The sequence below is a fragment of the Myxine glutinosa genome, chromosome 3 (genome assembly GCF_964187855.1).
Source record: "Myxine glutinosa chromosome 3, kmMyxGlut1.1, whole genome shotgun sequence".
NCBI classification, from domain to species: domain Eukaryota; kingdom Metazoa; phylum Chordata; class Myxini; order Myxiniformes; family Myxinidae; genus Myxine; species Myxine glutinosa.
Genome location: NC_136263.1, coordinates 139,300,359 through 139,322,403, shown reverse-complemented (window position 1 = coordinate 139,322,403; position 22,045 = coordinate 139,300,359). Strand labels below are relative to the sequence as shown.

Genomic DNA, 22,045 nt, shown 5'->3' with positions numbered 1-22,045 from the left:
TTTTCATTGTATAGGTTCATATTCCAATCATATACCTGTATATTATATAGATTAAGTACATATGCATTTTGTATATACACATATTTTACTGATGTAGACATGTTTCTATAGTACACACCTTATAGATGCACTTAGTCTTAATACACATATTTTATAGACATACCCACATTCTAATTGTACATACTTTGTAGATGTACTCAAATTCTAATTGTGCATACTTTATAGAGGTACTCGGTTGAAAACGGATAACATGTAATACTGGCTGCCATCAGATGGAGTTTGTGGCCTACGTTAGAGGTCCTATGTGCGGACAAACAATCACACCAATTGACCCAAATGCAATACCCTCTGGGGTACCCTCGTTCCCATCACACAATTTAAATCCCACTTTTAAACTTTAGACAAATGCAAATAAAGTAGTACACTATACTGTCCCAGTACTCCCCACTCCTCTGCCCCCTTCATACTTTTTTGCCCTGAACGTTCCTATTTACATAGGCCTTGTATAAACCTTTGCCACAGCAGGCAAATAAGAGCAAACAAAACAAACATCAAAAAAATGTAAGAAATATCGTAGTACTGATAAATAAATGACCCGCCATATCTCTCCCCCAGCAGTCGGTTCTCGGATAGTCCTGCTAAGTCGACAGGTTTATCTCCCTCCACAGGCTGTTTATGATTGCTACAGTGTTGATGGTCCAACATCCACAAACAAGATTCACAACATACTACAGCGATGTCACAAATGCTGAATGAAACATGCTTCCAAAGAAATCCGACTCAGAACACCCTCTCTCCTCTACCTCTTAATTACTAAAGTGAATAGGCCAAACAGATCTACTACTTCATCACACACACACACAGTTGGAGTCAAACACACACACACACACACACACACACACACACACACACAAACACACACACACACACACCCTTGTGGAGAATGTCAATGCTGTTCTGGTTTCTTCCACAAAGGTCAAGCTGAACACCTACGACGATGAGTCAGGGGAGTAGGGGGAGCATTGTGGGAGCTGAGTTTCTCTTCATCTTTAGGATGATCCGATACAAGCGAGTCATCATACAAAATAATATAACATGTGCTGCCTTGGCCACAACTGCACTCAAAAAACCCACTCAGAATTTATTTTTTTTTGTATACAAGATCGAGGCTCGTGAAAGAGCTAACATTAATCACACAAAAAGTCAAACCGACACATAAAACACAAAATAAGGGGAGCGGGAGACAAGATGGGGAGAGAGGGGGAAGGCCGGACACACAACATTTGAGAGCAGGGACATCGAGAGAACTGTGGGAGGGAGAGCGTTTGGGGGGAGGTGGGAGAGGTATAAAACATATGGACACTGCAAGGACTTCCAGGAAAGAAGTTGGAATTTCAAATAAGTGGATTTGGGGTGAATTAGGGGGGGGGGGGTAGAAAAGATCAAGGTTTTGGATGGGGGAAGATAAGAGATGGTGATGAACATCTGTTTTGAAGACCTGGAGGGAGGAGTGGGATTGAAGGGAGTGGGGGAGTTTGTACCAGAGGCGGGAGAAAAGAGGTATGAAAGAGTGAAGGTGAGCAGAGAGTCTTGATTTTGGCAGTTTAACCAGAAGAGGGTTGCTGGCAGATCTTGTGCGTCCTGTAGGAATATTTGGGGGACAGAGCACAGAGAGAGCTGGAGGAGCAAGGCCGGAGAGGAGTCGGTAGAAGACAGAAAGATCACCAACCTGCCTGCGGTGAGTGAGTGAAAGGCCCTCAGAGTTAGCTTCATCGCAGGAGATTCCAATGATTCTGGAAGCTTTGGTTTCAACAGCGTGAAGCCGAGCTAGGTGTGAGGCAGGAGCACCGGCCCAAAGGGGAGAGCAGTAGTCCATTGAGCTGCGGATGAAAGCCTTGCATGTGGTGAGGAGCTCAGGTGTGCCAAGGAAGGACTTCACACGACGGAGGATGCCCAGTCGGCGACTGGCTTTGGAGGCCAGCTTGGAAATGTGGTTTTCCCAGGAAAGATCATGGCAGATAGTGAAACCCAAAAGCTTGAGCGACAGAACTTCTTGGACAGGATTATTGAGAAAGTAGATGGGAGGGTTGCAATGCAATACATCAGGGGGTTCAGTATTGTTTTAAAGTGGGCAGTTTAAAGCAGGCACCATATAAAGATGCCTCCCCAAGATACTAGCAAGTAAAATCATGGATGATGTCTAAAAGGTCCTGAAGGTTTTGGAGGTATTCCAGAGATCCGAGCTCATCTTAGCTACCAAAAGGTAGATCCACAGGTGTGAGCAGGTCTGTGCCAATCATTCGTGATGCAGAAGTGTGATCCATGCATTATTGGACTGCCATCCAGTAAACTATCTATCAATCAAACATCTAAATATTTTTATATGCATGATCGAGGGTAATGGAAGAATGAGGTGACAGAGGGTAAAAGGCATCAAACTGAGAGTGGGGCAGCATTTGGACACAATGAGCAAGGGATGAACAAACAAGAAAAGAGCTTTTCAGCTCTTCTTTCGACTGGTGCGTAGAAAACACTAACCCTAACCCTAACCCTAACCCTAACCCTAACCCTAACTCTAACCCTGACCCTAACTCTAACCCTGACCCTAATCCTAATCCTAACCCTAATCCTAACCCTAACTCTAACCCTGACCCTAACCCTAACCCTAACCCTAACCCTAACCCTAACTCATCTGCAAGAAGAGATTGGGTTCGGTTAGATAGGGTTATTTGGGATAGATAAGATTTGGGGTTGAGATGGGGTGCATCACAGAAGTGTACCTCTTGCGAGTATCCCATACACTGAATACCTCTTGGAAGAAAATCCAGTTCGACGTTCCTACATAGATAATTATGCGGTATGCAGTTCCACTGGCAAACAGAATTGTGAAAGTAATCCAGTGACTACTGCATTGGTAATAATTGTAGCACTCTGATCTGGCCGTGCCTAAGACAATGGCCACATTAAGTAGAGCCCATCACTATGAAGACAACTCTGTTTCCTTTCACCATTGTTCGTCGTGGGTCAATGATGTCCATTGATACACACTGATTGGGTTGGGGAGGGGTGGTGCAATGTTCTACGACTGCATTGGAGCTTGAAACTGGCACGGTGGTGCTTTCCAGACTGTGCAGATGTTTTAGCAACCAGATCAAGACTCCGCATGTCGGTATGCACGGACTTCAATCGTACTTCAGCCTAACCTGAGCGAAGTTTTTGTTCATGCCGAAGTGCCTCACAGAGGGCAAGTTGTGAACAACTCGCAGCACTGTATCCTTCAGGGACCCTGGCATCACCAAATCTGCCAACAAGAATAATCACCAGCCGAGTTCTGCTAATTTAGAAAAGGTACTACATCATACAGGGCCAAGGTATCCCATTGAGACCAGAGTGCCTCGACTTCAAGATTCATGGAGGCAACGGCAGCCCAAGATGGTCGCTCTACCATCCTCAACCAAGGACCCTATTCCTCAATCAGTCTCTTACAAGGTTTGCATCTCCATAGCAAATACAAATCCAGGTGTCCAACAGAAGTTCATCCCAAAGGTTTATCTCGTCCTGCAAATTGGTTGCACAGATCTGGATTTATTTGTCTCCTTAATCCTACTGCTCATAGGAGTGGCATCAATAATTTCCCCACAGTTTAAATAAAGGGCATTGGCATTAGTGTGGCTCTTTCCAAATAATAACTAGAACGGCACTCAGTAGAGAGCATACCTCCGCCAGGTGAACAGTTTACGTTTTGTATCCTAGAGTAGACCAGAAAATCACAATACAGAATCACATTTAATCAAAATCATCCGTCCACAGCTTTTTGAGATATCCTGCTATGTATCGTTTGTGGCCCAATCTCCCAATGGTGAAGAATCACTTTAAAATTTATACGAGCCGGATCCGGATCCGGATCTTCACCAAAATTGAATCGATTCTTCCTTTTTCACACACACAACCGGTCCACCAAGTTTCGTCTAAATCCGTCCATAACTTTTTGAGATATCATGGTATACGTTGGTTTAGCCCTGTCACTCAATGGTGAAGAATCACAAAAAATTAAATAATTATAATATCCCAAATATTCAGATATTCACCAAAAATCGAATCGATTCTTTCTTATTACACATGCAACTTGTCCACCAAGTTTCGTCCGAATCCGTCCACAACTTTTTGAGATATATTGTTCACAAACAAACGGACAAACAGACAGACAGACAGGGGTGAAAACAAAACCTCCATCAACCTTTGGTGGTGGAGGTAACAATAATAACCATTCGTTTCATGCCATGAACTGCATGGGGTTGCGAGGCAGTTTCTTTGGCTAAGGATTACAATACTGGATGGATCCTCAATCCGATGCAGGATACTCAAATGTCTTATTGCCCCAGTAAGCTGGTCCTCATTTTGCTGCCATCGGAAGGATGACAGGCTGAGTCAACACACCTGATGTTATTTCAATGGAACGAAAGGGGGCTCAAACTCAAGACTCTAAGGATCTAAGTCAGCCACCTTAACCGTTAAGCCAACACCAGGCATTAGCTCTTTCCAAGACAGTGCTAAACCGCAAACTGATACTGTTGCAGTCACTACAGACAGCAGGAAAATTGTTCTTCTGGGCTGTCCTCAGCATAGCAGGAATGGTTGATTATGTAGACTCGCAGAGTACCTGCCCTCTTGTTCCAAGCATGTAACACGTTCTTCTGATACATACCTTTATTTGGGCAGTGCATAGACTTAATTAGCGATTAGGGTGCCGGCTTGGGATCCTCGGATCCTGGGTTCGAATCCCGGTCGATCGCTGAATTAACGCCAGGGAGGTTGACTCAGCCTGTCATCCTTCCATGGTCGGCAAATTGAGTACCAATTCTCACTGGTAATTCCCTGCGTGTCACAAGAGACGACTAACAGGGTTGGCGGCAGGAAGGGCATCCGGCCATAAAACATTGCTTCAAAAAGGGGACCAAGGTGCCCAAAAAAGGCCAACCCCTGCTCTGCGGGGAAAAATTGCTTCCAAAGGTGGTCTCTCTCTGTCATACACAACTGAAAAGTAACCCGGGCTATGCGCATGAAGCAAAAACATGCCTGCTGCGTATAATTCAAAACGCCTCACTACACCTAAAAAGGTGGGGACAGGAACACTGTACTGTAAAGGTTGGGGACTTCTAATACCCTCACCCACCTGGAGGTGGCGCTTCACCATACACATTTACATAGACAAATTGCGGTCCCTCCCTCCTCCTCAATCCCACCGGCAATGATAAAAACACACCTATTCACTACTCGGGGTCATGCTGATCCTATGTAGCAAGTCTGGATGTAATCAGCACAAAGCTGTTGGAGGAGTAGCGCACAAGACACACAAACAAGGAAACACACACCTGTCTGTGAATTATAGTACGACATGGTAGTGGAATCATGGCTTTAATAATGGCTAGTGGTTTCCTTGTGGTGACTCAATTTTGATGAACCTTCTACAAAGCTTGAAGAAAGTAAACCAAAACTCTCTTCTTTCCCTTTGCATTCTCACAAGAAAGTGCAGCACACCATCGGTGAAGCTGGGTGATTGTTAGACAATGCCATACTGCCTCATTTCTTGAATTACCATATGAGACTTCTCTCCAGGCATATTACTTTTATTTTGGTGCTGTCAGATCAATGCATCATCCTGGGATTATTTCAATGGTGACGGTTTTCATTTGTCTAGTTCTGAGACTAATTGTGCGAGCCTTTCCTTCCCTTTCTAGGTGTAGAACTTCAGGATGAACAATCATCACCATTGAGTCAATGTCATTCAAACGCAAACATGTCACGCTCTCAAGGCTGCACTGTAGTCACATGTATTGTCTCCCTCTCCAACTCTTCTCATGAAAATATTTGAACCATCTCCATCTTCTTCAATCATTGGGGCCAATATGATTCCAATCAGATGGTGCTCCATAAAAAGGGTCTGCCCCAGATTTCTGACTATCTTCCTCGGCAAGGTGGATGAAGACTTCGTTTGACGACAATCACTAGAAAGGTGACCAAACTCATTGCAACTTGACCGCCAGGTGAACCCATCCTTGCTTGAAGTCATAGATATACACTTGTGAGACCATCCTTCCAAGAGCTTCTGAACCTTTTGGACCCCATCTAATCCTCTTTTCTCAGGTGACTCCTCTTCATTTGCAACTTGGAAAATCTGTCAGAGCAAAAGAAAGGGAATTATTTGGTCCATAATTAAATAGGAGCAATTTTGTATGCTTCCTGAGCTCTCTGCTCCATCATATCCCATACTCTGGTAGAGTTTCCTTAGGGCATTGTCAACATGCTTTTAGCTTAGTGCGGGCCATACCACAAACCGGACATTCTCCCCATATTCACGGAAGAGATTTCTAAGAATCGATCAGGCCTCGTCAAGCTGGTAGTCAAGGCAGTAACCTTTCTCCTTAGGTCCATTTCTTTGTTTTATTACCTCTGCCGAAGGTAATAAATTATTTTCGGTTTATATATATAAATATTTTTTTCGCTTTATCCAAGATGGCGCCTGTACCACATGACCTATGACGTCACGATTATCATTAAAATATTCTAAACGAGGAGGCGCTCCTATGGTGAAAATTTCGTGTCCATCAGACCAACAGTTGCTGAAAATTTTTAAATAATGATCGGATGGATAAGTGTTTTGTTTGTCGAATTATGACGTCATAACGAAGGTACCGATGACATCATCATTAACATATCTTATTCCCCATGGGGAGTAGTTGACAATGAGCCAGGTCTCAAATTTTTCCATGGAGCGGTTTCAGAGATATAGAGGTGCGAAGTTTTCGGTGATAAAACATAGAGGTAATAAAAACAAATTATTACCGAAGGTGGACGGAGGCTATGTTTTCACCCGTGTCTGTTTGTCTGTCTGTCTATGCCATAGAGTGATAGGGCCAAAACGATATGTAGCTTGATATTTCAAAAGGTTGTGGATGGATTATGACAAAACTAGGTGGATGAGTTGGTTAGGTGATGAGAACAAGCCAATTGTATTATGGTTCAGGTCCGGATATAGATCCGGCCTATCGTTCAGATACAAAATGTAAACTGTCAGCCTGACGGAGGTATGCTCTCGACCAAGTGCCATGCAAGTTTGCGCACTGGCCTGGCTCTTATTTCTATGGCTGATTTGTGTTGCCATCCACACAAAGTGACACAACAGAGGAGTAACTGACATAGAGTGACAACCAAACTCGTTCCATTCCAAGATCAATCTCTTTTACAGCTCTTGCATATAAGAGCCAAATATGTTTGAAGGCTTCAAATCTCTATCCATTTCTTCATATCTCACTCCCTCTATGTTTTGACCATAAGAGCAAATATTCAAACTTACGCTGAGTCTATTATTGAATCAACTACACATTTATTGCTGTACCACAAGCCCTTTCATCCACTGGGTGACTCACAAAAGAAGCACCAGGTATAAATGTCACCTTACTTCTTTTAACATGCACGCCACTCACTTTCCTCTACATATAAAACTCCCCACCCACAGCCTGTGCACCTGGCATCACTTCCATCATTTTGGCTCGTGCTTTACTGTGCCCCATAGTAAACCTACAACCGTGCAATTCGTTTTTTCCAGAAGTGAAGGGGCACTGTGCCAAGACCAGCTTTAGTCACTCCTACCTTGTCGCCTTCAGCTTCCTGCCATTACTCCTCTCAGAACCCAAAAGCTACATTCATCTATCCCCTACACAACTCCCCATCCAGACTCACAAGTCGTATCCAAATCCAGCAGCAGTGCTTTTCATATGCCAGGTTCTTCTAGACTAGCGGTGGATACAAAGATGACTTGGAAAAGACAGTTAATAATGATACGACACAAGATGGATGCTTCCGCTGATTGCCACTTGTTTTCCAGTACCACGTGTAACAACCTCCTTTTTTCTCTCTCACTCCCACCATTCCAAATCTTCTCACGAGGCTTCTCTTCCACTCTTAAGCTAAAGATACTTGCATCTAACTCAACAAGGTATAACACCATCTCCCTGAAGGTGATGAGTGAGCCAGCTGGATTTTTATTGATCAATCAAATGGTAACATGATTATTCCCCAAGAGCTTCTCAGGTTCCAGGAGATTTGACTCCAAATCATTAATACCAATTCATTGAACCCACAACCACTACAACCTCAGGGGTGTCCTTACCACTGGGCCACCATGCCCATAGAAGACCCACAAAAAATATACAGGCCTATTCAGGACTAGTTAACATGGTAATTCTAAAAACGATGGCAAATTCAAAGGATAGGGATCGATGAGTTTAAATGGTGAAACCTTTTTGTGTTTAAAACTATGTTGAAGCATATTAAAGATTATTTTTAATCATTAAAATCAGCTTAAATTCCCAGGATATGAAAAAAATATCTATGCAAAATATTTTCCCTTCAATGAGCCGCCATTTTGTATACCCAAAAAAATTGAATCTACATTTATAAATCATTAATGAATAACAGAAGTAATGCAAATATGAACATATCCAAAACAAAACAAATGTTTAGATATTATCTACTACCAGTTAAACGTAAAACATGGAGCCATCACATTTAGGGAAACAACACAGCTGTAAGATGGAAAATGAGGAAAGTGGTGTTGGGCTTTCGTGGATGCACATAGCACAGTTTGGAAGGAAGTCTGGGGTTTGTGGTCAGGATGAGGTTTGGGAGACTTACTTTCCCTGAGGTAGGTGAGATGCGACAGCAGCACTTCAGCATTGTAGGGTGAGGTGAGGCGAGCGAGTTCATCTTTGGTGAGCTTGCACAACTCTTTGCCATCGATGCCCTGGAATAAGCCAGGCTCTACTTCTGCCAGGCTGTACTCCTTCACAGCCCAATCCAGCCACTGCCTTACATGATCGCAGCTCCACAGTGTCGGATCTGTGGGTTCATGTAAAATTAGTGATAAGGTTATAACCTCATGACAATTGGAGAAGAGTAACAGTTGGCTGGTGTCACTGCAGAAGTAGAGCTAATGAGCCTCGAAGAATATGATGGTGTTTAAGTTTAAACTCGTGGAGTTTAAGGGCAGAAAACATTTAAACCGATGATGTTTAGGTGAAATATGTTGCATAGCAGCAGAGGGTGAACAAATACAAAATGGCTGGAGAGAAAAATGGAGTAAGAGGGATATTTAGCAGGGTTTGGAATGTTTACTTGAACAATGGGAAAATTACGACATTCCCACGGGGGTGTGTGCAGGACCTGCAGGTACAATGACTCGACGCTCCGTCGGGGGTACATTCGGAGCAGGAACAGGCTTCTCATCCAGGCATTGACCATAGGACCCCGCACCAGGTTCTGGTAACTTTCCACGTTTTACAAGGCTGCAGTCCACGGGAGATTCCCTAGTGGAGAGACATGGAACAAGATTAGTCCACAAACTTTTCAAAAGTACAACTTAGCAAAAGTACAACTTAATTCCGTCCACTACCAAAGGTGGGTGGACGGGCCTTGTGCTTTCACCCCTGTCTGTTTGTGAGAAGGATGTCAGAAAAAGTTATGGATGGATTCGGACGAAATTGGGTGGAGAGGTTGGAAGTTTGACAAGGAAGAATTGATTAGATTTTGGTGAAGATCAGGATCTGGATAGGAAATTTTTTACATGATTCTTCACCATTGAGATATGGGGCAAACAACGATACATAGCATGATATTTCAATAAGTTGTTGACGGATTATGACAAAACTTGGTTGATAAGTTGGGTAGATGACAAGAACAAGCCGATTAGAGTTTGGTTGAGGTCTGGATCCAGATCTGGCCTATCAGTGAGATACAAAACAAACTGTTTAGCGTGGTGGAGGTACTGTATGCACTCTAACGAGTTCTGTTCTAGTTGTCTTTGTATTCCTCCCTTATCCAAAGCTTGTTGCATTCACAACTTTTGTCAAGTTAAATTTAGAAGGATATGTGAGCGGTAGAAATTCAGGGTTATGGTACCATTCACATCTTCTTCTCAATGAAGACACATACAGAGTTAGTGAGCACATCAAAAGCATATAGGAGCCCCTTAAGTAGTCTGAATTTCATGTTCAAATACAGCTTTCCTGGAAGTCCTAGCAGTGTCCATGTGTTTTATACCTCTCCCACCCCCCCCCCCCCCCACCCCATTCCCATGCCTCCTCCCCCCAAGCCCTCTCCCTCCCACAGATCTCCCGATGTCCCTGTTCTCTGCTGTTGTACTTGTGTGCTTCCCACTCTCTCCCCATCTTCTCCCGCTCCCCTTATTATATGTTTTATGTGTCAGTTTGTCTTTTCGTGATTAATGTTAGCTCTTACACGAGCCTCAATCTTGTATCCAAAAAAAAACAAGAAAAAAATGACCACAGTATGGTCACCAGCTGCGACGTGTAGAATCATGAGGATATCTGTTGCAATATGCGCTACCAAATTCGACCAGTCATTAAATTATATGCATGCACTGGCGTCCTTTTGTCTTTCAGTTCTGGTCTTGTCCTTTGTTTTGCGACGCAACATGCTTCATCAACTGATTCCATATAATGTATGGACGTGAATGTTATTTCTGTTAATGTTAATGTTAATTCATTAATGTTATTTATTAATGTTAATTCTGGGTGGCAGAGGGATAATTTGAAACGGGCTTGGTCGGTAGGGGAAGTCCGAGTGTATGCGCATGCGCTATTCAATAATTACACCTAATTTGTGTCAAGTTCTGTGAAACGAGATTGATATGAAAACATTCATGTTGTCTTTGTTGCTAAATTTATTCTGGTTTCTTCAAACAAATCGCGATTTTAGTCCGCGATGTTCTTACCTCATACCAACGCACGTCCGAGTGTATGCGCATGCGCTATTCAAAAAGGCACCCCAACAACAAGAACAACAACGCGGTGCTCTCATAGAGCTGCTCGTCGCAGCTAAAAAAAACAGCTTTGATGCCCACAACTAATATGATTCCACTAATGACAATAACTTATACTACTGGCATTCTCACTTGTTCTGATAGTTAGTTGCTCTAATTGATGCGTCTCAAGGAAATGCTTTGACTCTATATTAATTATCCCAAGCTGTGTGTAGCCAATTCTTTCTGCCTTTCCTATGCAGACAAATCTCGGCGAGCAAGATTTTAAAAGCTTGGGTTATAAATCTCTCCCAATTGATCTTAGGTCATTGGCACAAATTGCCCGATTCGAGCTCTGCTAGTGCCGGCTCATCATTTTCCTCATTTTCAAAGCATCCTCTCATAACCAAGGAAGTCATCTCTATCCACAAAAAGGCCTGAAAATCTGACAACTACAAACCAGCCATCTTCTTCTCCATTAGAAGCAACACAAGTCCAAAAAGAAAAATAACCTTGTGTGCCATCACTTGACCAATCCTCTGGTATATGTTTGTTTCAACTCTTCGTCTCTTGCATTTGTTAAATTTATTGTTAAATAAAATGCGTATTCAGTCTCAATTCCCATTGTCTTTTTGACTTTCTTTTTTTTTAATACCAATATCATTATCATCAGGACTTCTTTCCCTTCCTCGTTCTCTACGAAGTATATTTCCATCGTACTATGGGTGTTTTCTTGTGTATCTTCCAGAAAGACTGTGGTTCCTCTTTGAGTCTCACAGTAAAAATAGAGGTTTAATTATAAAGTGTGCATAAATGTTGGTGAATCTGAAATGAGATTTCACAAAACAACACAATAAATTAATGATTGAGTGTTGACCCATGAACGCTTCTGAATTGTGACTGTGAGGTCACAATTGTTGAATTGTGGAAAATTTGGAAAATTGGAAAATTTATTGATATGGCCGCGCAGGACTGTCAAGATAGCTTTATTATGTAGGTTTATTTTTAAATCATCTAAAGTTCATGCATGCAGGACCTGGAAAGTAGGACAAATCACTCATCATTTTATATGGACGACCTGGAAATTAAAGACGATGAAATAAATCAACAAGTATGAGGATAGAACCTGGGAAACCATCATCATGACAGAAATGCTCTGTTCAGAACACAATTTGAAACACGTGTCACTTAATCTCCACTTGATTTCCTCAGAAATATAATTCAATGCACACTAACATTAAAATGTGACACAGTTAAGATGTAACATAACAACGTGTGCTGTTTATCGGGGCACAAGTTAAGCCCATTGTATGGAAACAAGGTTGGGAAGATCACAAGAAATGATCATCTGAAAGTGTGAGACCATCCCTACATCTTTCTTTTAATAATGGTTGTCCCTAGAAAAGACATTGTGTGTGTGTGTGTGTGTGTGTGTGTGTGTGTGTGTGTGTGTGTATATGTGTGTGTATATGTGTGTGCATGTATGTATGTATGTATGTATGTACACTACTCACAATAAGTTAGGGATATTGGCAGGTTCTTCGGTGTGGTTGATTTTGTGTATTAATTATGTTGAAAAAGGTTGTTGCTCCTAATTCTATGGTTATTAATGAGTGTGAAAAAACACAGCATTCTTGATTTCAATACCCTAACCCCTATAAAAAAAATAAACTCAGTCCCACAATATCCCTAACTTATTGTGAGTAGTGTATGTAGGCATATGTATATATGTGTGTGTGTGTGTGTGTGTGTGTGTGTGTGTGTGTGTGTGTGTGTGTGTGTGTTGGGTGAGAGAGAGAGAGAGAGAGAGAGAGAGAGAGAGAGAGAGAGAGAGAGAGAGAAAAAGAAAGAGAAAAAGAAAGAGAAAAAAATAAATAATAATAACATTAACATATGTGATAAAACACACGCACATACATAGTTTATATATTTTCTGGGGTTGTTCGGGATGGTTTCACATGATCATTTCTTGTGATCATCCCTACCTTGTTTACATACCTTTTGGAGTACCATACCTACAACCTTTTGCATTTTCTAAAATGTTTTAATTACTTGTTTCTTTACTTTCTTTAGAAATATATATATAGATGTTCTTCTACTGATTTACAAATGTTGTCGTAAAACATGTATTGATATGCTTACATTCTATTGGTACTGTTCATACTTCATAGACAATCTAACATTCTAAATAGTACATATGAGCAAATGTGTCTCGCAGCTCCGCCCTGAATGACAGTCGTAGTCCCGCCCACCCCTTTATTCCCTTCCTATTCCTTCACAAAGGAATGCAGTTTCGTGTAATTTTCAGGGAATCCTTTCAAGCTATTAAAATTATGATAGCAGGGAATGCTGCACGAAGTAAAACTCTGTCGGATGGTACCAGAGTCATTGCCATTGAGAGGCAGCTCGGAAAGATGTCGTCTGAAAATGATTATTATGATGATGAATGAGAAGAGGATTTTCTGGTTTGGACCGATCTCTGTTTTTTGCTTTTTTTGGTTTTTCCTTGGTCTGGAGTACCGAGCAGTGATCCCTGCCTCCACAATCAGCTGAGCAGACCAGGTATGCTCTCGTATGTCGCGAACGAGACTTTTTAGAGAAAAAACTCCAATTTTAGTTTTGTATGTATCGAATGGGAGCGATATTTTTTCTGCACCATCTCTCCATAGAGAGCACTCTGATAATGATGCAAAATGCTTTAAACAAAAGAAGTCTTTGCTCGAGACAAATAAATCCTGCTTCCAATTTCTCTTCCAAGTGCTTTTACATCTAGTGCATAAGGACGACAGCATTTTAGCAATAACAATATCACTTTTTACAACAACACATGTTTCTGTCTGAATGTCTTTGATAGAGTCCGCTGTTAGATTTTCACAGTATGGCAAACAGAACAGCCATATGCCTCTGATAGGTTATAGTATATGGTCTTTAAGCAGGAATCGCCTTATTAATCCTGGCTGACTTTCTTCACCTGCCCAAGAAATTAGCTGCCTTTAATCGTGGCATTACTTCCACCATCCCCCTGACATCTGGAGTCTCATATGGTAGTTTTCAGGCCTAAGCTCTGTTTTAGTAAACATACCTAACGTGTCAGCTTCTTTGGATAAACCTCCTGGGTATTAGGCTTAGCCACACCATAAACTGACTTCCAAAGCCAGATACCAGCGGTGCATTTTCCATCATACCAAGTCTTTTCATGCTACCCAACTACTCATGGCATACAAGGCCTTTAGATGGAGTGTTTCGATCAGAGACCGAGTATCCTACCTGCCACCTCTCCATGCTATGCAATCAAAGCCTTTGAGAATCCTTCACATCTATCATTATGATGCAAAGTTCCAGGGCCAAATTTTCGTTTTTTACCGCTCTGTTGTTTTTTGACCCATCTGCCATCTCCGCAATGCATCGCTCACTGGCTTACCCGGGCTGATGGTCTATTCTCCATCCCTTAATCTTTATCTAAAGTCAATGTTATCTGTTCACCTCTGCTCCTTCATTGCACTCTTCTCTCACCTGTATAAGACACTTCATTACTCTATCTGGTCATGTCGTTTGATCTAGGCCTTCAAGGAGGAAACCTAATGACACCCTCCACCCACCACTCCCACACCCCACCTTTAGCCGGTTTTTTTTGTCTTGTGCCCACACCACTGACCTAAGGGATCAATATTACTCCCTTATCCATGATCTGTTTTGAAACCTCACAGAGGTGTCAAAACAACTTGCTTTCATGACTAATATCATGCATGTTAGCTTCTTGGCCTGCTGTAGCAGACATTTGCACAATGAACTATGTGTTATCTCTGTCATGAAGCTCAGCACATGCACCATTCTTCAGATGATATGTACTGTATAGTGTATACATTATTCTATGGTTATTAGTCATTGATTGCTTTTTAAAAACAATTGTTGCTTCATGCTAGAAAATATGACAAAGGATCAGATATAAAACCAAAGGGAAACATTAGATTTGGCCAAGTGTCCCCACATTCCATTTACTTGGTTTCTTAAGCTTTTCAACTTCACAGTATTTGTAACAATTTGTTTAAGGTCAAATTCAAAGGGTTTCCTTGAACTTCAGAACATTTCAACCATTTATGTTTATTAGAAACAAAACTAGCAATTTTTATCGATAAGTGATGTCAAACTCATAGTAAGTCTGTATGTTATGTTATGTTATTTATTTATTTTTGTTATCGTAAAATACAGCAGATGATACAAGAGCTTTATGGGAAGTTCTTACCGCAAAGACAGTATAATACTGCACACCGAGCCTCCAGTTCTTAGTTGAGACTTGTACCTTATTGTAATGATCTTTCCAATCCGCTATCCATAAATCGGGCCATAAGGGGAAAGGTCTCACTACCTGGTGAAACGCAGTGCAATGGGGCACAAGGATTTGCAAAAGTTTCCATCAAGTCATGGAAGACAATTTCAGAGTGATGTCACTATCAGGAAAACTAAAGAGTTGATATCAAACAAAAAGCCAGTATGGAGTCAGGAAGTACTGCAGCATACATGAAGAACCTTCGGACACAAATGCTTCCCCTGGCAAATTACATAGCAATAGTAAAAGAGGGAATTGTGAGAGTATCGGCAGATCAATTAATTCATATCATTACCATCAATTAATAAACAGAGAGGGGGAACAAATATATGTCTTTACAGTTGACAAATGTGCAAAATAATTCAAGAGGAGAACTGCCAGCCGGTTCTAAGATCACGGATGCACCTATTAATACGCAATGCCAACACATTTAGCATGGTACCATATTTGACTATCTAGCAGGCTCGTCAGGTTTATATTCTTTAGAAAAAGGTCCATCCTTTCAATAAATTGATGGTACACCACAATTAAATGGCTGCTCATTGGCGGAAATCATTGCAATATTAAACATATATATATATATATATATATATATATATATATATGTATATATATATATATATATATATATATATATATATATATATATATATATATATATATATATATATATATATATATATATATATATATATATATATATATATATATATATATGGAACAGTGAGATCCCTCGTACCGGACACTGTTTTTGATATTACGTGTTCGTTAGGCGGTTAAGTATTAGAGGAGTCTATATCAGTAATAGAGGAGTCTGTATAAGTATTAGAGGAGACTGCTAGTATTAGAGGAGTCTGTATAAGTATTAGAGGAGACTGCTTAAGTATTAGAGGAGTCTGTATAAGTATTAGAGGAGACTGTATAAGTATTAGAGGAGACTGTATAAGTATTAGAGGAGTCTGTATAAGTATTAGAGGAGCCTGTATACATATTAGAGGGGTTTGTATGAGTATTAGAGGAGTCTGTATAAGTATTAGAGGAGTCTGTATAAGTATTAGAGCGGTCTATATAAGTATTTGAGGAGTCTGTCAAAGTATTAGAGGAGTCTGTATATGTATTAGAGGAGTCTGTATAAATATTAGAGGAGTCTGTATAATTATTAGAGGAGTCTGTATAAGTATTAGCAGAGTCTGTATCAGTATTAGCGGAGTCTGTAAAAGTATTAGCGGAGTCTGTAAAAGTATTAGAGGAGTCTGTAAAAGTATTAGAGGAGACTGTATAAGTATTAGAGGAGACTGTATAAGTATTAGAGGAGACTGTATAAGTATTAGAGGAGACTGTATAAGTATTAGAGGAGACTGTATAAGTATTAGAGGAGTCTGTATAAGTATTAGAGGAGTCTGTATGAGTATTAGAGGAGTCTGTATGAGTATTAGGGGAGTCTGTATGAGTATTGGAGGAGTCTGTATAAGTAATAGAGGAGTCTGTATAAGTATTAAAGGAGACTATATAAGTATTAGAGGAGTCTGTATAAGTATTAGATGAGACTGTATAAGTATTAGAGGAGTCTGTATAAGTATTAGAGGAGACTGTATAAGTATTAGAGGAGTCTGTATAAGTATTGGTGGGCTCTGTATAAGTATTAGTGGAGTCTGTATAAGTATTAGAGGAATCTGTATAAGTATTAGATGAGACTGTATAAGTATTAGAGGAGTCTGTATAAGTATTAGAGGAGACTATATAAGTATTAGAGGAGTCTGTATAAGTATTGGTGGGGTCTGTATAAGTATTAGTGGAGACTGCTATTGTCCATGGGTCCAGCAATGAGATACATTAAATATTCCGAGAGATTCCAAGGTTATTTATTTTCACTTTTCATTGTGTAAGTACAAATAATTAGTAAGAAAAATATTTCCATAGTAGCAATGCATACTGATGTATATGAATAAAAATCGTTGGAATTTCTTGTATTAATGCACCCATAGCAGGTGCAATGAAATCCGGTATATAACGTTGATGTCTCATTTGCCGTGCACCCATAGCAGGTGCAATGAAATCCAGAGATTGTGCATCATATATGAAATCAGGTGCATCATATATGGAAGCCATTCATCAATTTGAATGATTTGCTCCTGCAAGAGCAAATATTGATGATGAGGATAATAAATAGCAAATTGCAAACCTTTGTAAGACCCCAATGACCATTTTACCCATCACACCCACTGGATAGGTGGTTTGGGGTACTGACTTGTGCAGATCTCTTCCTTTCCTCACCTTGTTCCGTTGATTTGTTCGCACTCGCGCTTGATGTTCACTCTTCCCACTGTGCACATCCAATCGCTCTGGCATGACGAGCTGAGACGCGTGCCTGGTGCGAACCCCCCTGCAGATGAGGGGTTCATATCGCCTTTGCCCGTGTTGTATGGGGGCTCGTATAGGGCCGGCTCGCCACTCACCACGGACAGCGCCTCCTGTTGGGGTTTAGGAGGGGGGAAAGTGGGGGAATTTGAGCAGTTGTGCACTAATGTTCGTTGTCCAACTCGCCTGCGGTTTGAACCCACCCAAGGATTTCAACGGTCTTTGGTAAACCTTCGCATAATCTTGCGCCAGATCAAGCATACGCATGTTATTCACCAACGGATGCAACATTCGTCTCCAAAACGCAGAGCAACTCAGCACGTCATTGTCCCTACAAGAACTTCAGACTGTTACGCAATACAATAATGAATATTTTACACTTTTTTGTAAATAAAATAAAATGCATCACAAATTACTCATGAATGAATCAAAAAAATTGCCCATAATTCCTATCTGCTAGGATTCACAGTAATATATATATATATATATATATATATATATATATATATATATATATATATATATATATATATATATATATATATATGCATGAAGTTTCAATATTATGGATTTAATAGAGGATGATGAAACTGCCACTTAAATATAATGTAAACGAAAACAAAACTGCTGTTAAATCTAACAGGAAACAGAACAGGTAAAGAGCTAACAGCAACAATAGCTAACATGTAAAGCTAACAGAAATCCATCATGAGCACAGGTACTTCTCAGGACGCGTCAACCCACCATACACCCTGGTGAGCACCGACCCAGGGCGCAGGGGCTAAAGAGGTTCGTCTCTGCTCCGACCCAGAGCGCAGGGCCTAAAGAGGTTCGTCTCTGCTCCGACCCAGGGTGCAGGGCCTAAAGAGGTTCGTCTCTGCTCCGACCCAGGGCGCAGGGCCTAAAGAAGTTCGTCTCTGCTCCAGCCCAGGGCACAGGGCCTAAAGAAGTTCTTCTCTGCTCCGACCCAGGGCGCAGGGGCTAAAGAGGTTCGTCTCTGTTCCGGCAAAAGGGCGCAGGGCCTAAAGAAGTTCGTCTCTGCTCCGATCCAGGGTGCAGGGCCTAAAGAGGTTCGTCTCTGCTCCGACCCAGGGCGCAAGGCCTAAAGAAGCTCGTCTATGCTCCGACCCAGGGCGCAGGGCCTAAAGAAGCTCGTCTCTGCTCCGACCCAGGGCGCAGGGCCTGAAGAGGTTCGTCTCTGCTCCGACCCAGGGCGCAGGGCTTAAAGAAGTTCGTCTCTGCTCCGACCCAGGGCGCAGGGCCGAAAGAGCTTCGTCTCTGCTCCGACCCAGGGCGCAGGGCCGAAAGACCTTCGTCTCTGCTTTATCCCCTCCAAGCGAGATTCACACTTGCCGGCCCTCCAGCCCTGTCAATTTGCTGATTGCTTTGATCGAAGTCAGTCCAGTCGGCTCGGCTTGCTCAGCCAGACCGATCAGCGACAGAATTGTCGCAAAGCGTCCGATTTGGTAACACGTTTGTTTCTCGTTGCGATAAAGACGGAAATCTAATGGAAAATCGAGGCTGGTGCCACGGCTTCGTGACCGAGAGAAGGACGGGGAGTGCTAGGGTGAGCGGGATGAACATGCGCGCACGGAATGATGACCCTGCACCTCGACACGAGCAGGGAGGAAATCTCTCAGGAAACGGGATGATGCTCCGCGGAAACTCCTGCCGGGAACCGATAAAGTACCTGAGCACGAACTTACGAACATCGATCCATCACGATGGTCACGACTCTTGAAGGAGCACATTCCTCCCGCCATGGATCCGCAGCAGACACGCCGAGACCCCAAACGTAGTTCTCACAGAGTCAGGGACAGCAAGAATGTCTGGTTCTCCCAGTCTCGACGTCTCTGAATCGTCCCGTAGGCTCGACCCACTCAGAAGGCTCCTCAACCTGACCCGCCCTGCCCTGACAGACGCAGCGAGACCCAGTCGTTGTGGCTCATTCGCTCGGGTGTTTTTGGTACACGTTTTATATACGATGCATCGCCCAATTCCATCGGAGTCCCGTCTGTGAGCAAGACACACGAGTGAACCTTTCAATCGACCTTGTGGATAGCTCGAGGCTGCACTGGAATCGAACGATTTTGGTTGCAGAAAACTCGAGGCTGCACTGGAATCGAACGATTTTGGTTGTGGAAGGCTCGAGGCTGCAATGTAATCGAACGATTTTGGTTGTGGGAAGCTCGAGGCTGCAGTGGAATCAAACGATTTTGGTTGTGGGAAGCTCGAGGCTGCAGTGGAATCGAACGATTTTGGTTGTGGAAAGCTCGAGGCTGCACTGGTATCAAACGATTTTGGTTGTGGAAAGCTCGAGGCTGCACTGGAATCGAACGATTTTGTTTGCGGAAGGCTCGAGGCTGCACTGGAATGGAACAATTTTGGTTGTGGAAGGATCAATGCTGCACTGGAATCGAACGATTTTGGTTGCGGAAGGCTCGAGGCTGCACTGGAATCGAACGATTTTGGTTGTTGAAGGCTCGAGGCTGCACTGGAATCGAACGATTTTGGTTGCGGAAGGCTCGAGGCTGCACTGGAATCGAACGATTTTGGTTGTTGAAGGCTCGAGGCTGCACTGGAATCGAACGATTTTGGTTGTGGAAGGCTCGAAGCTGCACTGGAATCGAATGATTTTGGTTGTTGAAGGCTCGAGGCTGCACTGGAATCGAACGATTTTGGTTGTTGAAGGCTCGAGGCTGCACTGGAATCGAACAATTTTGGTTTTTGAAGGCTCGAGGCTGCACTGGAATCGAACGAGTTTGGTTGCGGATGGCTCGAGGCTGCACTGGAATCGAACGAGTTTGGTTGTTGAAGGCTCGAGGCTGCACTGAAATCGAACGATTTTGGTTGTGGAAGGCTCGAGGCTGCACTGGAATCGAACGATTTTGGTTGTGGAAGGCTCGAGGCTGCACTGGAATCGATGATTTTGGTTGTGGAAGGCTCGAGGCTGCACTGGAATCGAACGATTTTGGAATGATACAGATTAAAGGAAGTTTGAGCGGCGCTCAACTCAGCGATACGAATGGCGACAGACGCGCCCACACGGATAAGCTCCCCACAACTCGTCGATCAAATGAGTATAATAAATATTCCGTCCTTGCACAAAGCGCCGTGGCATCCACGGTGCGTATCCCACAACGCATCGGCGTATTACAGCTCGGCTGCCTCGTGCGCTGGGCGTAAGCCAAGCACACATTCCCTGCACTTCCATTCGTGGGGAATGCTGCGCTCGCGACAAAACAACCATCGCAGCGCGAGGGTGGAATGCGCGCGAGCGAAATGGTGACCCCCCGCGCTTCCCGCCGAGAGTGGCGTACCGCGTGGCATCCCGTCGGTGGTGGTTCCATGAAAAGCGGCGGAATCGAATTGTAATGAGAAGGAAAAGGAAATTTAGCACAGAAGGAAACCGGGTAACCGGGATAAACCGCTCCGGGCGCGGTTCCGCGCACCCTCTCACTCTCTCCCTCTCAAACACACACTCACACTCACCTTAATGGTTCCGTCCATCCCGTCCGAGGTTCCACGTCGCGAGGGAGCCGGGACTGTAATCTTTACATGACACGGACTGCACTTAATTGCTGTGAAATTGTTACTCTCAGAAAACTTAACCGGATGAAATTTAGCTAATTTTGGGAAGTGAAGTCACACGCCAGAGAGGAAGCTTATTTCCTATTGGTCGAACTGGCGCGCATTTCATGTAACAGGATATTTGGTGCGGCGAGATAAGGAAACCCAAACAATGTTAATTTACAGATATTGTTCGCGTGCCTCTATCTTTTGTCGCCAGCTGTGAGCTCGACCAACATCAAAACAGCTCTTCGGAGAGCAGGCCAGAGAGGCGTGTTTTTTCCCCAATCAAAGCGCAGGAGCCCACCCGCCTTTGCTGCGCACGCGTTTTCCCTTCGACGCGCAAACATCCGCGCCAGGCTCTGACCCTTCGCTCCTGGAAATACCGCGACAGGATCGCTCCACTATGGTACGGGCCCGATGAAGGAGGGCGTTGCGGCTTCTGGGTCCGAGAGTTGACACTGCATCTGTCCCTCGAGCCGTCGGATTTCACGCGGTCCTCAACGCGCGCCGGAGCTCGTAGTGGATCCTTTGTGCGCCCCCGCCCCTATGATCTAACCCGTTACTTGATGTATGTGCGCCGCGCATTCCCTCATGCGTTCCGACGAACATCACTCGCTGTGTTACCTCTCGATGCTCATGTTAAGTGTGAACACACCCCTACCTTACTCACTCGCACCCTTACTTTCCGCTCCTATTTCTAAAATTCCATGACGATTGGCTTTTAGCATGAAGTTGTCCAAACAAATTCCCACCAATTACCTTTTCGGCATAATGAACAGCAGGTGTATATACCCCTTATATACCGGAAGAATGTTTACCTCCATCCACCTTTGGTTATATTTGCACCCCTGTCTGTTTGTTTGTTTGTGAACAAAATATCTCAAAAAATTGTGGACGGATTCGGACGAAATTTGGCAGAGATGTAGCGTATTTCACAAGGACGACATTATTCGATTTTGCTGAAGATC

The 22,045-nt window shown here is 43.0% G+C and overlaps 1 protein-coding gene across 10 annotated transcripts in view; it reads right to left on the bottom strand.

Moving 5' to 3' along the window:
* LOC137423167 (Friend leukemia integration 1 transcription factor) overlaps nucleotides 1-21,724 on the bottom strand; it is a 47,568-nt gene extending 25,844 nt beyond the window's left edge. For 2 of the 10 annotated variants that reach the window (XM_068110023.2, XM_068110027.2), the window contains exons 1-4: nucleotides 20,997-21,724; nucleotides 17,421-17,617; nucleotides 9,223-9,365; nucleotides 8,695-8,898 (exon numbers count right to left, since the gene is read on the bottom strand). In XM_068110023.2, coding sequence (XP_067966124.1) covers nucleotides 8,695-8,898; nucleotides 9,223-9,365; nucleotides 17,421-17,617; nucleotides 20,997-21,014 — 562 coding nt within the window. In that variant the 5' untranslated portion in view covers nucleotides 21,015-21,724. Of the gene's footprint in view, nucleotides 1-8,694; nucleotides 8,899-9,222; nucleotides 9,366-17,420; nucleotides 17,618-18,248 lie in introns of all 10 variants that reach the window. The other 8 variants (XM_068110022.2, XM_078774601.1, XM_068110026.2 and 5 more) reach the window with 8 other exon arrangements.
* Nucleotides 21,725-22,045: the final 321 nt, after the last annotated feature.